General features: G+C 52.5%; 1 protein-coding gene across 1 annotated transcript; it reads left to right on the forward strand.

Moving 5' to 3' along the window:
- Window positions 1–315: 315 nt before the first annotated feature.
- On the forward strand, window positions 316–14,691 carry SLC16A2 (solute carrier family 16 member 2). The gene is made up of 5 exons (XM_031063373.1): window positions 316–480; window positions 4,309–4,771; window positions 5,185–5,328; window positions 6,543–6,771; window positions 7,990–14,691. The coding sequence occupies exons 1-5, from the start codon at window positions 356–358 to the stop codon at window positions 8,208–8,210; spliced, it is 1,182 nt and encodes a 393-aa protein (XP_030919233.1). The 5' UTR covers window positions 316–355; the 3' UTR covers window positions 8,211–14,691.
- Window positions 14,692–15,421: the final 730 nt, after the last annotated feature.

Genomic DNA, 15,421 nt, shown 5'->3' on the forward strand with positions numbered 1-15,421 from the left:
AGTGGAGATTCCTCATGGAAGTGCTGTCAGTGGGGCATCCTCCCATGTGCAGCCAAGGTTGTTTGGAAAGAGCATTGAAACTCAGTGCCTTCCCTGGGACACAGTAACCCAACAGAGAGGAATGCAAGGAAAACCTGTCCATACTCCGTCATCGTGCCCTATCTGTGGTGCCACCAGGTCTCTGTGTCATTTATGAGTTGCACTGTTAATTAACTACGTGATGGGGCTGCCTCTTTGCCAAGACATCTCCAAAGCTGTGCTTGGTCCCTGGTTGATTCCCCCGGCCCTGTTGGGTGTCCCACGCTGACCATCACCTTTCTCCTCTCTCTCCCCAGCATGGGTCGGCTCCCTGGCCATGGGGATGATTTTTTTCTGCTCTCCCATCGTCAGCATCTTCACCGACCGCATCGGCTGCAGGACCACAGCGGCCATGGGGGCCACCATCGCCTTCATCGGGCTCCTCTCCAGCTCCTTCACCAAGTAAGGCTGTGGAGGGCACACCCAGCTCCTTGGAGAGCTCCTCTTCCTCCCTCTTCCCCACAATCCCCCTGCCAACACATTGCTGCTGCCTCTGGGGGCAAAGCAGGTGGTGCCCATCTGCATCAGAGATGTCCTGGCATCCCTGCAACCCTTGTGTGCTCAGCCTGTTCCCCTCCAAACTGAACCTTGTGTGCTTAGGTAAAAAGAGAACAAATTTTACCCAAGCAAGGGATTTCAGCCCTCAGATCCCTCATTTGATCTTTAAAACAGCAGGAGAGCTTGGTGTGCCTCTCACGGGCAGCTCCAGAGAGGCGCTCACAGAGAAAACCGTTCAACCTTTGCAACCATTTTCACATTTGGTGCTGAAAGTAAATTAATGCTTAAAATAATATTTGGTGGATTACGCCTAAGAGGGAGTTTCTGTGCAGGGCAGACAGGGAGGGGAAGGCAGACAGGGTTTGGAGCAGTTTGTGGTGTTCCTGCCCTGGCTCGTGTGCCTGCGGCAGCGCAGGGCCACTGCTGCTCCTTGTTTTCCATGTCTGATCTCAAGCCATGAATTTCTGCTGGCAGGCACTGGCCAGTGGCAGGTGTACCCTGTGTGTCTTTCCAGCCCAGAAATCGGGGTTGGCATCGTTGTGGGAGCAAAAAGAGGTCACCTCTGGGGTAATTTATGTGACACTTATTAAACACAGTCTCAGAGGCTCCATGGAGACACCTCCAAAGCAGCATTTGCCCCATTTTTTCTGAATAAAAACATTGCTTTGGGTTGGATTTCAGTTAAAATCAATATTGTTTTAATTAAAATGCTTCGAAGAGTGGGTTTTTAAAGCAAATACACACCAGTTTTCCAGAGGGATATTTGCCCATTCTGTGCTCCTCCTGGATGAGCCCCTTCATCCCAGCCCTGTTTCCCTGGATCCCCAAGTCCTCATCTGTGGGATCCCCCCATCATGCTGGGAGTGGGGATCAGTTCTGATCCCCAGGCAAACCCCCCAGGACTGTGGCCAATTGCAGATGGGATTTTTGGGTTTCTAAAACCATCTTGGACAGCAGCATCTGCAGCTTCCTCCTCAGGTGCCACCCTTTGTGTTTGCAAAGGTGATGGCAAAAGGTGCAGTGGGTCCTGGGGGAAGCTGTGCCCTGGCATGCAGATCACAGGAGCTTCCCATGGAATCCTGCTTTCCTCCCAGTCAACAAAGCCTGGACTTTTTTGCCCCCTCTATTGTAAAATATTTGTGCAAAGAAAAAGGGCTCGTGGGACCACACCTCTGCCAGGGGCTTGTTGTGTTGGGCTTCAAAAAAACCTAAAAAACTAAAATCAAACAGTACAGGCAGAGAGGAATATCATTTCCAGGAGAGCTACCGGACTAAAATCCCCATTTCCTGCCTCTCTCACTCTCGGACCACATTCCTCTGGCTGCCTTTTGAGGGAGAAAGGAGCCCCTTTGCAGCTGGAGCAGAGCGAGGGGAGCTGCGAGGGCAGAGCAGGGAGCCTGTGGGATTTGGCACTGCTCCACCTGGGTGGTGAAGGCTGCTCCTGAAATTCAGGGCCTGTGGCTCCAGCTCTGCCTGAACAACGGAGAAGCTTTTCTTTGGTCCCTCCTGCCAAGTCACTCCACCACAGCTGGAGATCATTCCCCTGTCCCTGTTGCAGAGGGACACAGCCTGGCTTTGGTGGGCTCAGGCAGAGCTGGATCAAGGCTCACCCCTCCTTTATCTCCTAGTTTCTCTAAAATGGGTTTATTTTGTCCAAATGGAGGAGCAGCAGTTCCCAGCAGTGCACTGAGCTGCTCCAAAAGCTCTCTGAGCCACCAAGACTGTGTGGCAAGACCCCAGCACCCGGCTCAGTGCCTCTGGTCTCAAAATATTGGGAATTTTGTAAGGAAACCACTCTTGTCTCAAAATATTGGGAATTTTGTAAGGAAACCACTAAGAAACCAAATATGCTGAAAAGCAAAGCTCTGGAGAAGGCTGGATGGGGTCAATGCAAGGCTTTTCCTCTCTGCTGCCTTGCTCTGAGGTGTCTCCTGCACTGGTAACCAGCTCAAGACACAGAGACCTTGTGTGCTCTCAAATAAAGAGAAATCCCAGTTAAGGCTTTAGCTTGCCTCCAGTTTAAGGGAGTTGGTTTAGCGTGAGGAATGGGATGGCCAGCTCAGCAGGGCTGTCTTCACATGCCCCCAGTGCCCTGCCAGCCCTCCTCCTCTGCACAAATTGTTCTGTAGGGAGGGTCGGGTCCCTTTTCATCTGCTTCTCCTCCCCCTCCACAATTTCTGCCCGGTTACTCCTGCACAGAGAAATCCCCCCAACTTCTGCCAGCAAGGATGAACCAGGGCTGTTCCCACTGAGAGCGGGAAGCAAAAGGAAGCTGATGGAGGGAGACCTCCTTGTCCCAGGAGAAACAATTATCCATTGTCAACCTCACAATCCGAGGGGACGATGCCGCCCTTCCCACAGGACAGCTGCTGGCTGATTCCCAGTAAGCAGGCTGGGAAATCCTGGCTCTTTAAGAAGCATGGCTGAAAGGAGCCCCTGCTCATGCAGGGCTGTCTGAGCATCACTGGGAGCAGATGGGGGCTGTGGCATTTGTCTCCACTAATCTGACACGTCAGCTGAGCTGCGGCACCAGCGCTCCTGTGACCAGGCCAGGGCTGGTGCGTGGGAGGTCGGGCACGGCCCACCAGGCCCAGCTGCTTGCCTGGCTCCCACAGAGGGGGTTCTGATGTGGTTTTGCTCTGGAGTGGATGGAAATTGCCTTTCATGACAGTCATTTGTCTCGGCGCCGTCAGGCAGGGCAACAGTGTTCTGCTTTCTGCTTGGCAGGCTGGAGGGATGAGCGTGTAATGGAAGGCATGATGTGCTTGTAGAGGTTTTCCCAACTCCCAGCTGCTCTGGGAGATGTGGGCTGCTGTCTCCTCACTTGCTTTGGGAGCAGCACTCAGTCTTGCTCTGAGGGTTGGAGCACAGACCCTGCTTGTACAACACCCTGAGCTGCCCAAAGGTTTTCCTCACACTTTCCCCCCAGCCAGTACCCCATGACAGACCTTTGCAGCTGGATGGATTGCATGGGAATGAAGAAAAAAATTCCCTCATCTGGACAGAAACACAACAGGTTGTTTGTACTGCCTAAATCCAGGCTTCTTTGTCAGCTGCCTCTGTTGGGAAAATTGGGCTGGAAACTGGGAGGTAGCTCCTTCCAAGAGCTTTCAGCACTCTCCATCTGCTCTGTAGAGCAGCCACTTCACTCCCTCTTTGAGTGCAGCCACCAATGTAAGGTACAAATGAGATCTATTAAATGTCTAATTAAAGCTCCCAGAGGAGCTTAAAGAAGAAGAACTTAATTAACCAGCCTGGAGCCTGGGCAGAAACACCACATTTCCTTCCTGCGTGCCTAATAACCAGCAGGGTTGGTGCCTTCTGCTTCCAAACCCTGGGTGGAGAATGTTTTCAGTTAGTCCTTTCAGTGGAAAAATTAAAAGGAATCCTAGCTAAAAATATCCCACCATCCCTACCTTAGAAAATCTTGTTTGCTGTAATTGAATAACCATTGAAGTAAGGTCAGCTTCCCAAGGAGGCCAGGTTGGCTGCTGCCTTCTCCTGGTGGCAGAAAGCACTTCCCAGCTCCACTTCATTTTGCTGCAGATTTCATGTGCCAGCTGTTAGGTGAGGATTATCCTGGTTTTGGTGAGGGGATAAGCTCCTCGAGTCCAGACTGTCTGTGCAGCACCTGCGGCGTGTGACACCCGGGCCTGTGCAGCACCGTGGGGGAGGAGGAGGAGGCTCCCTCACCCCGGCCTCACATCCCCACTCCCATGTGTGTTCTTCCAGGTCCCTGGAGGTGCGTTATTTCACATATGGGATCCTCTTTGGCTGTGGCAGCTCCTTCGCCTTCCAGCCCTCGCTGGTCATCCTCGGCCACTACTTCAAGCGCCGCCTGGGCCTGGCCAACGGCATCGTGGCCGGGGGCAGCTGCCTCATCTCCGTGCCGCTCCCCTTCTTCCTCAAGATGGTCGGGGGTGCCATCGGGCTGGCACACACTTTCCAAGTACTCAGTGCCTTAATGCTCATCCAGATCTTCTTGTCCATGACCTACCGGCCTATCCTGACGCCTTCTTGTGACTCTCAGCACGACGGGCACGACAAGCTGGGCAGCCGGAGCGTGAGGCGTCAGTGCTGGGCCCAGACCCGCAAGTATTTCAACCTGAGGGTTTTCCGGAGAAAGACCTATAGGATTTGGGCCTTTGGGATCGCTACTGCTGTCCTGGGATACCTCGTACCTTACATGAACCTGGTGAGAGCCCTGGCTGGGGCTGGAAGGGGAGGGAAGTCCCGTTCCCCAGAGTGAGGGGGAGGTGGGAAGGTGGGGACGGGCAGAAGGGGCAGAGGCACCAAAAGCCTCGAAGCCGAGAACCTGGTGCACATCCTGTAAACAGGAATAGTGATGGATATGGTTTTGTGTGCCCTCTGTGCCAGTGTAGGCCAGGGTCACTTTTCAGTGCTCCTAAGGACCAGCACAGGAGCAGGAGAGGAAGGGCCTGCTGGGTTTGGGGTGGGTGGAGGGTGCAGGTCAGTGTGGTGTGGACACTGGGTCACACAACCAGCCCAAATCCATGAGCCCTCTGCAGGAAATCCCATCCATTTGGGGAAATGAGAGGGATCAATGTACTGCAGCTTCATGTCCTTGTGTCCTTCCCTCCATCCTAGGTCAAATACGTGGAGAAGCGATTTCAGGAAACCAAAAAGGACTGGATCCTCCTGGTTTGCCTCGGGGCCATGTCAGGGCTGGGGCGCTTGATTTCGGGCCGCATTGGAGACTGCATTCCTGGGCTGAAGAAGATTTACCTGCAGGTACAGTGTGTTTTACCTGCAGGTACGGTGTGTTTTACCTGCAGGTACGGTGTGTTTTACCTGCAGGTACGGTGTGATTTACCTGCGGGTACGGTGTGATTTACCTGCAGATACAGTGTGATTTACCTGCAGGTATGGTGTGATTTACCTGCAGGTACGGTGTGATTTACCTGCAGGTGCAGTGTGATTTACCTGTAGGTACAGTGTGGTTTGCCTGCAGATACAGTGTGATTTGCCTACAGGTACAGTGTGATTTACCTGCAGGTGCGGTGTGATTTACCTGCAGATACGGCGTGATTTCCCTGCAGGTATGGTGTGATTTACCTGCAGGTACGGTGTGATTTACCTGCAGATACAGTGTGATTTACCTGCAGGTACGGTGTGTTTTACCTGCAGGTACGGTGTGATTTACCCACAGGTGCAGTGTGATTTACCTGCAGGTACGGTGTGATTTACCTGCAGGTGCAGTGTGATTTACCTGCAGGTGCAGTGTGATTTACCTGTAGGTACAGTGTGGTTTGCCTGCAGATACAGTGTGATTTGCCTACAGGTACAGTGTGATTTACCTGCAGGTGCGGTGTGATTTACCTGCAGATACGGTGTGATTTACCTGCAGGTATGGTGTGATTTACCTGCAGATACAGTGTGATTTACCTGCAGGTATGGTGTGATTTACCTGCAGGTATGGTGTGATTTACCTGCAGGTACGGTGTGATTTACCTGCAGGTATGGTGTGTCCAGCCCTCCACGGAGGTGCTGGCCAACCACAGTGGGGCAGGGATGGTATCTCTACATTGGTGTCCATGCTCTGCTTAATAACTGTCAATCACAAAGCCTTTACCAACCATTGTCTGCTGTGAGGGAAGAAAATTGACTACAGAAATATGTAAGAGTCACACACTTGACCTCAGGGATCGGTGTCTGTTCAGCAATCAAACTCCATGGTAGCTACTCTTCCCAAACTACCGACGCCCTTTAACCTCCTTGTGGTTTTTGAAGAACAAACTGCTGAAATCTAGCAGCTAATTCAGCAGTTAATCCTTCTTAACCCTTCTTAAAAGGTTATTCTTAAGGGCCTCTCCGAGACAGGAGCAGTGGCTGGATGGCTTTGCTGGGTCCAGGGGAGGGAGCAGTGGCATTGACCTGTTCTGTGCCATCTCCATGACTCTTCCTGCTGCCCATCCCCTCTCTCATGCCCACTTCTGTTCCCCCAGGTTGCGTCCTTCATGCTGTTGGGCCTCCTGTGCATGATGATCCCCCAGTGCCGAGGTTTCGAGGGCGTCATTGTCATCTGCCTCTTCCTTGGCCTCTGTGATGGCTTCTTCACCACCATCATGGCCCCCATTGCCTTTGAGCTGGTGGGGCCCATGCAGGCGTCCCAGGCCATAGGGTACCTCATGGGGCTGATGGCCGTGCCCATGACTGCAGGCACGCCCATTGCAGGTGGGTAACACCACGGGGCTGCACCAGGACCCAGCGGGTGGGAGGGACATGGTGGTGGCAGCCTTCGCCTGTGGTGGTGTTTTGGTGTGAGGACAGAAGCGCTGGTTTGAGTTTTCTGGTTTATCAGGTCACGTGGAGGTTGAGGAATGGGGGTGGCTTCACTCCATGCTATGTCCTGTGGCATCTCAGGGCTTCTCTCAAGGCTGGTGAAAGGTGGTCATTGGGGGAACAGTGTGCCAAGGTCACATTAAGTTTGCAGCTGAGCTAAAAATTGGCAGATAATAATTTTCTAGGAGTCCTTTTAGATGGAATCGTAGTTAGAGATAGAGACACCTGAGCCTCCACAAGACCTGGGTCTGTGTTCCAGCAATAACCCCAACGTCCTTAACAGCAAGGGCTTTGCCAGAGCTGCCCCTGGGCAGCAGGACCTCTGCATCAGCAGCACTAAGCCAAAGCTGGATAAGCACCTCCGATCTCTCTGCTTCCAGCAGCAAAGTTCATTCCAATGCCCTCGGGATGGAACATGGGGCTCACAGACCTCCCACTGGGAGGGTGCTGCACCAGGACCCCCTGAGTGGGGCTTGCTGGGTGAAGGGGCCCTTTACATCAGCCTAAACCCCAGGGAAGCATCCACCCAGGAGGGATTTTCCAGCTCTGATCAATGGCCATGTGTTATTCTCCAAGGATGCCTGGCTGTGTTGGAACTTGCCAGACAAATGTAGAACCTGGTTGGGTTTTAAAGGCTTGGCTATTGTTTGTAACTGGCAGTGTGTGTTTCACAGATGGAGATAAAACATCCATCAGGGCAGGGCCTCCAAAAGGAGACAATCAGCAGAGGAACAGCCCCTGCCCACTTTCCCATTGCCTCCTGGCTGGCAAGCCTCTGGGAAGAGGTATTGGGTTTAACACGTCTCAGCTTGCATTTGGGATTGTCTGGGATGTGGACGGTTGTGTCCTGTTCTGGAGAAACAGGAAGGGCGGCTGAGGCTTTCCTTCTCCACTCCCTTGGTACACAGTGTTGGCTGCACGCATCCCTTAATCCAGGGCGTAAAAATTCCAAGAAATGCAAACGGAAAAAAAAGATTAATTTAAAAACCCAAATCTCCCCAGATCTGGTGGGTGACGCAAGCTGCACTCGAAGGAGAGAACAAGCAGGTCATTAGACTAATGAGCTCATTAGACTGACAAGGCTCTAACGTCACCTCTCTACTTTTCCAGGATACCTCAACGATTATTTTGGGAATTACGACGCGGCCTTTTACTTTGCCGGGGTGCCGCCCATCATCGGTGGCCTGGTGCTCTCTGTGGTGCCGCTGGTCCACCAGAGGATGCTGAAGAAGCAGCGCCTGGATTCTGGCAAAGACAAGATGCTGGTGTCGGAGGCCGTGGTGAACGGGGAGCTGCTGCCAGGCTGCCCAGCCTCTGAAGCACACATGTGACACCACTCCTGGCTCTCCCAGGACACCAGCAGCCTCTCCATAGCCCCAGCACAGGCCCTTTCCCAGACGGACCGAAGTTCCCAGTGATCACAGATGCACTATGTTTGTAAAGGAGAAAACACAAACATTTCTTCTAGTTAAAGGCTTTTAACTAGCAGAAATGCTCTTTTTTTTTTTTTTGGGGACAATTTTGATTTCAAAGCCACCTTTTGTTTTTTTCCCCCCCAACCATTTTTGTAAGGAGAACTCTCACCAGGATTCAAACTTGATCGAGCTCCCGCTCCTCTCCCAGTTTTCTATACGTCACGACAGAGGTTTACAGATAATAAATGCCTTTTCCAAGCAGGCCACGGATGGAACTTGTTGAACCTTGCAGCTGTCCATCCTCCTCCTCCTCCAGTGTCACTCGGGTGTCACATCCAAGTGAGACAGCCCCCTCCCCGTCCAGCACCTGGGGCTGTTTTGGAGACAGAGATCTGAAGGAGGAAACGCTGCTTTAGTCTGATGCACAAACCAAATAAATGTCAGCGAGTCCCGCTTTCATCTTCCTCTTTCCTCCTTTCCCGCTGCTCTCCCACACCCCCAGGGAGCTGCAGCTGGGATGACAGGGAGCTCAGCTGGCTCCAGCCCTCGGAGTCACACGGGAGCACACCCTGCCTGCAAAATATGCCTTAAAAACGCGTGGATGAGACCAGCAGGTCCCTTGGCCGCTTTCCACCTCCGTTTTCCCACCCGGCAATTAATGATTTGGCTTTTGAGCTGCAAAAGAGAGGGGCAGCTCCTTGCACAGCCCACAGTGCCCAGCTCTGTGGGGCCAAATCCATGGGATGGCCACCAAAAAGGGCACTTTGGTGGCTTTGGGGCACACAGGGTTGGAACAGAGCCCCTGTGTCATGGAGCAGCTCCGTGCTGAGAGGTTGCTTCCCTGCTGGGCTCGGGGGCACCCACAGGTGTGGGGATGCTGGCTGGCTCAGGGCACGGGGTGCCTCTGCTGGTTTTGGGCGCCAGTTGTGTATATACAGCAATAAGCACGAGTCAGTATTGGTGGGGAATCCCAGTTTTCCAAAGGGTTTGCCAGCCCCAGTAGCGTTTAACTCGTAGCCCGTGTGTTGCCACTGAACTGGTGCAGGGTCAGTGCTGATCTGGGGGGAGAGGGAGAGAGTGCAAGGAAATCACACAGCCAGTGGGTACCCACCACACTGAGTGGCAGCAGAGCCCATCCCCAGCTCGGGCAGGAATCCATCACTGCCCACAGCAAATTGTAGAAATTCAAATTGCCCAGAGAAGCTGTGACTGCCCCATCCCTGGAAGTGCTCCAGGCCAGGTAGGGCAGGGCTGGGAGCAGCCTGGGATAGTGGAAGGTGTCCCTGCCCATGGCAAGGGGCTGGAATGAGATGAGCTTTAAGGTCCATTCTGACCCAAACCATTCCATGATTCTATGATCATCTCCAGGGATTGCTAATGAGCTTGGCTAAGGAGTGAGAAGGGAAGTTCTCCTGCCCTGGTGGGTCCCTGTGTGAACAAGGAGCCAGCTGGGACTGGGGTACCTTTTCCTGGGAGAGAGCAAGAAACAAAACTCACATTCATCCTGACTGCAAACCCATCCTTCATCAGATTTTCATTTTGTTCACCTGACAGTAAAAGTCTGAGATGTCTGAAGAGGGACGTGTGTCATGGGAATCATCCCTTCGTCTCCGGGCGAGTGTGGGGGTTTGTAACATCAGGACAAGTCTTTGCTGTGGAAATCTGGGCTCAGTGGAGGCCCCTCCCACAGGCAGCAGTGGGACTTTTGTACATAATAGGCTCAGGACCCTGCATGTCCCTCTGGCCCTGTGTTTAACCCCTGTTGGCTGATGCATTGTAAGGTCTTGTGGTCTCGTGGCCCTTCTGTCCCCGTACGAGCTGGAAAATTACCTGGTGTGTTGTGATGTGTCTGTTTATGATATAAAATGAGATGTCTACTTGTCTCTTTCTTGGATACACTTTTCCATGACTGTTCTCGCCCTTCATGGCCTGTGTTGCATCCTCTGCTGTGGCTCTGCTGAGCCATCACTGAGTTTTGGGAGCCATGGGGGGCAGATGAAGCTGCAGGAGGAGGCAGAGCTTGAACCACCTAACCCCGGCTCCAGCTGGGATCTGCCAGGCTTAGCCTAGGGCAGGGCATTAATCTGGTGCTTTTTGGGTGGGAGCCTTGGAAGTGGGGCAGCTTCAAAGCCCTCTGACAGCTGAAGGAAATAAAAAGCTCCTCATTGTAACTCCTTCTGTGAGTTTTGGGGCATTAATTCGCATTGGAATTTGATGAAGCTCATTAAATCATACTTTGGACCTTAATGCCCCCCAAAGGAGAGATTGTGAGAGGTTTAAATTCCAGAAGTAGCTTCTTCAGAGCAAGCAGAACATGAGCAGAGCTATCTCCAAACCCCATCTGGGCTGAGGGAGAGGCTGCACAGCAGAGCCCACTGATGGCTGCACCCAGACTTTGTGTGGCAAAGCCTCCCTGGCTCCTAAGGTGATTTATGGTTCAAATCCCAAATTTCTACAGAATTCCATTTGCCTTAACTGCCCCATATGCCTGCAAAGGCCCTGGGAGGAGCCTGCACTCAGTGCAAGGGTGCTTAGCCCTGCAGTGGCATCAGAGCAGCTCTGTCAGCCCAGGAGGGGTGCTGGGACCCACATCTGTCCCTTCTACATTTTAATCTTTCCCCATGGCTTTTATTACTGACCCTCCAGGAGATCTGGTGTGATGAGGGGCTTTCTTGGCCACCCCAGCTGGGTCAGAGAAAGCCACCCCTCATCCTATCCCAGACCCATGCCTGGTACCAGCCTCCCAAAACCACACTCAGTGTCTTTGTCTGGTCAAAATCCTGCCCTTGGTGGACACAAGGACAAATTCTGCAGGTTTGGACAACAGCCATGAAAGGTCTTCTCATCAGCAAACACAGATGGGAATGGGAAGGGCAAAGGTTGGAGCAGTGTCAACATGCAGGGAGTATTTGGGGCTTGTTTGTCAGATTGCTGCTGCTGCTGTGGGTCTCGTTTGGCCCTTTTGAACAGCAGGCAGTTTGCAGGGATTTCTGCATGTGAGAGGTGGGATTGTGAGCAGGGAGGGGCTGCCCTGCTCTCAAAACATCTGCTCAGCCTCTGGTGGTCTGGTTGTGATGCCACTGGGTCCCTAACTGCTGCAAAACCTTCATCCCAAAGCTCCCCCAGCTCCATCAGGGCCATCCTGTCCTAGCCCAGCACACCCCCAGCCCCTTTGGGGCTGCCTTTGACTCAGTTTTCTGACTAAAAACCCCAACCTTCTCCCTGCCCTGGAGTGCCAGGCTGTGATTCCTGCCCCTCTCCCTGCTCTGGCAAGGGAAGGGAAGGGAAGGGGGAGCCCAGCACCCAGGCCCAGCCAGCTCTGGGAGCTGGGAAGGGGAGTGGGCTGAGCCCCTCGGGTGGGAAAGGGGTGGAAGGGAGGGCAGGGCCCCTCTGCAGCCCAGGCTGGGCTGTTTGCAGAGTGCAGAGCCTTATGTAAGTGTGCAGGGAGCACAGGACATGTCCCAGCAGCGCCTGCTCGGGGCTGGGCTGGGGCTGCCTCTTAAATCTTTACCTTAAGGGTGTTCAAAATCAACTTGTTGTCTTTTCTTCTTCTTCTTCTTCTTCTTTTTTTTTCCTTTTTTCTTTTCTTATTGTTCTACAGCAGAGTGAGGCATCGGGTTTAACTCCTCTGGCTCTGGCTGAGGGATGGAGGGGGACAGCTGAGCTGGAAGGGCTCCCAGGATGGCTGTGTTTGTGATGGGTAGGGTAGGAGGGCTTTGGGAGCTGTCTGGGAAGTGCCATGATTCATGGCTTAGTGCTTTTTTCAGTTTTGGAACAATATGCAGGAGCTGCTTCACTGCAGCTTGCCCTGCCCCGAGGTCCTGCAGCCAGGCAAACACAAGTTTCGAAGTCACAGAGCTTAAATTTATCAAATTCTGGCCTCTCTCCAGCTGGGGTTGAGTTTTCCTAACATTTCTCTGCTGTGGGAGCTGTGGGAAGGCCACATCCTATTTACCAGCCAAGCAGAGGGCTTTTGCAGGTCTGCTGTGGTACCCTGGGGTTTGGAGACCCCCAATTTCAGGAGGTTTTGGCTCTGCCTCCCACCATGGTGGTGCTTTGGGGCTGCCACTCAAGGAGCTTCATCCCCCCCTGGGCTGAGCTGCCTGGAGGAGCCAGCAGGGTGGTGGCCAGCACAGCTGGGCAAGGACATTCCTGCCCTTCCTTCCCTGGCAGTGCCCTGGGAAGGTTCTGCATGGCAGCAGAGGCTCTCTTTGGTACGTGGGTGCCAGGAGCAGTTTGCTCTGGGCAGCCTGATCTGGTGCTGAGGATCTCACCTGCTCTGGGTTTGAACCCTGGCTGACACTTGCATCTATAAGTGGCCACGTAATCCTCACCTGGGTAAAGGTGAACTCGGATCAGATCCTCTGGATGCAGGGGGACAGATCCAGCTGAGACTTCTGCTGTCTCTCCATTCTTCACTGCAAACCACTCCTGGCTTTTGTGTGCTCCTGCACCCCACACTTCTGTTCGGGGTCACTTTGATTATTTTAGCTTCATTTATTTCCAAGCTGGCAGAGTCTGCTTCTCCTTCTCCAGCTGGAAGCAGAAAATTGGAATGACTTTGAAAGCCAAGGCAAGCAGAGCAGCTCCTTCCCTCCACCTTCATGCCACCAAACGTGGACCTGAGCTCTTTTGGGTGCTTCCAAGCACCCTTGTAACCTTTGGGGACAATGATGTGGCTCCTTAAATCTGAGTAACACCAGGCAAGGAACTGGCACAGAAAGGGGTTCCATGGGCAAGTAACAAGCCAAAATAAAACTGTTTCCTTTCTTTTTGAGAACCCTTGGTAGGAAAGCAAACCCAGAGGTGGATGGAGCTCTGAAAGGGCTTTGGTCTCCAGGGGTGAGCCTGTGCCATTGCCCCAGGTCCTTTATCTGCTGGCACGGCCTCTCTGTGGACTTGAGCCCTGGTGACAGGGAGGTTATCACTGGCCTTTGGTGGGACCACTGGCACAGCCCCTGTCGGGGGGACTTTGTACTTTTATTTTTGCAAATATTTTGCCGTGCCCTCAGTGCTCCCCTCAAGGCCAGACCCTGCGAGTGTCCCTGCGTCCCCTCTTCCCCTGAACCTCGGTGATGAAACCCTACAGGTGCAGGGCTGGGATCCACCTTCCCAGCCAAGAGGAAGGACACAAAATCCCTCCTGTTTCCTGCAAAACGTGGCTCTGGAGGAGGCTTTGTAGCTCCAAAGTTTCTCCTCTTTTTGTACCCTACTCCCCAAGGCTCTCCCTGCACCACCTCCTCCCACCCCGCAAGCACAGCCCCTCCTGTAGTTTTAGAGACAAGACATGGGGGCTGTTCCACCAAGGAATTCAGCTCTTTTTTTGTCCTTTTTGTAGGTTTTTATCGTGCTGTGTGAGATGAGTCGTTTACTGGAGCAGGTTTCTGCACTGAGGTGAGGCTGCCCCTCAGGTGGGCCATGGCCAAGCTGCCTGAGCCCGGCTGGATTTGGCTGCCAAGCGTGTCCAACCCAATTCTTTCAGAAAGAACTCGGCTTCCCCAGGCCTGAACTTTCCCAGCAGATCCTGTTTCAGCCATCTAAACCCGTTAGAGCCAGAGGCAGGATTTTTCTGGGGAGACTGAGGGCAATTAGGAAATTACCCTGCTCCCCCTCCCCTGCCCTGGGATCCAGCAGGATGAAGCCAAATATTTGCTTTCGGATGGGTGGATTTTGGAGCTGGCTCCACATGAGAGCACCGGGGCGGAGGCTTGAATTTTGGCCCTTTTGGGTAATTGTTTTTGAAGCAGGACCTCCAAGCTTGCTGCCATCACCCTGCTCAGCAGATTCCAAAGCCAGGCCCTGTCACAGCTGGCATTTGCTCCGTTGTTGATGGAAAACAGTCTGCCCATGGGTTTCTGTTTCTGAGGGGTGGGATGCTCCCTCCCCGTGTCTGTACACATTAGAAAGACTCAATAAAAGGCTTGCAGCACCGTTGGTAGCTTTGCAATCCTATTTTTTTCTGCTGTGCTGCAGGCTCTGGAGCAGCAGGAGCTGAGTGTGGCTCTGAAATGGGTCCTGGGAGGTGCCCAGGCCTGCTGGGCACCCTGGGCAGAGCAGCAGAGCCAGTGGTCCAAAAGCAGCTGCCCAATTCAATGCTGAAATCAGATCCTGACGCTTAAAATTATTACTTTTTTCTTTTCTTTTTGTTTCTTTTTTTTTTTTGACATCTGCTCCTTGTAAGTGATTTATATAATCCCTCAAAATTTTGTATCTGGAAGTAAAGTGAATGTGTCTCTTAAAAGTATGCCCATCCTTTCAAAATGTGAATTTCTGATTGTTGGAATAAAAAAAAATAAAAAGAAAGAAACCTACCCCCATATTAGCACATGTTTGTAATTAATGTTTTATGAATGTTGTTTAAAAGACTTGTGTAGAATAAACCAGTTTAAAAAGAAAAGGGATTTGTTCCTGTGTTCTGCCACGTCTGTCCTCATGGCTGGTCATGGTTCTCAGCAGCTTTCCCAGATGCTGCCAACTCTCCAGAGGGGCTGGAGAGGCAAGGGTTCATCCTGGGAATTATTTTTATTAAGTGTTTGATGCACCTTGAGGAAAGGCTGAGCCGAGGTGCTGGAACTCAATGGGGGAGATGTTCCCTATATTTAGTCAAGGGTGACTGCTGGAAGTGGATGGTCCTGGTCTATTGGGGCATTTAGAAGTAAAAACTGATTTTAAAATCCATCCCTGAGAACACCTGGGTGCCCAGAGGGTGCCCAGGATGAGCCTGGAGCCTCCTGGATGTTTTCCATTCCCCTGGGGGCAGCTTTGGGTCTGGATTTTACCCCCCAGCATCTCCAGGAGCTGCAGCCTCTTCACTCCCTGGGGGCTCTCACACAGCCACAGCACCAGGGCTGCTTTGAAGTGTCATTAATATTATTTCTTCCACTTGGCAGTGGGTGGGGAGCACAATGAGGCCTTCCAGGTACCTCCTGGTCACAAGAGAATTAATCATTTTTGTCTATAAGAGAAGATATGGGAAGGTTGGGAAAGATCAGGGGTGATAATTCATGAGTGAGGTTACAGAGGCTGTGAGACACTGAAAACACAGCTTTCATCCAGGCTTTTCTATTAATGATTTGTTTATTTGAGGTGCTTTAATTGCCATTAGATGAAAGCTGACACGTGCATTA

Source organism: Geospiza fortis, unplaced genomic scaffold, assembly GCF_000277835.1.
Source record: "Geospiza fortis unplaced genomic scaffold, GeoFor_1.0 scaffold117, whole genome shotgun sequence".
Classification (NCBI taxonomy): Eukaryota; Metazoa; Chordata; class Aves; order Passeriformes; family Thraupidae; genus Geospiza; species Geospiza fortis.

What these genes read in the sequence shown, in the direction of transcription:
- SLC16A2 (XM_031063373.1), top strand. Translation starts at nt 356, where the DNA reads ATGGGGATGATTTTTTTCTGCTCTCCCATCGTCAGCATCTTCACCGAC. An exon ending in TCGTACCTTACATGAACCTG is followed by an intron (nt 4,772 to 5,184) that starts GTGAGAGCCCTG and finishes CCTCCATCCTAG; the next exon opens with GTCAAATACGTGGAGAAGCG. An exon ending in TGCAGGCACGCCCATTGCAG is followed by an intron (nt 6,772 to 7,989) that starts GTGGGTAACACC and finishes CTACTTTTCCAG; the next exon opens with GATACCTCAACGATTATTTT.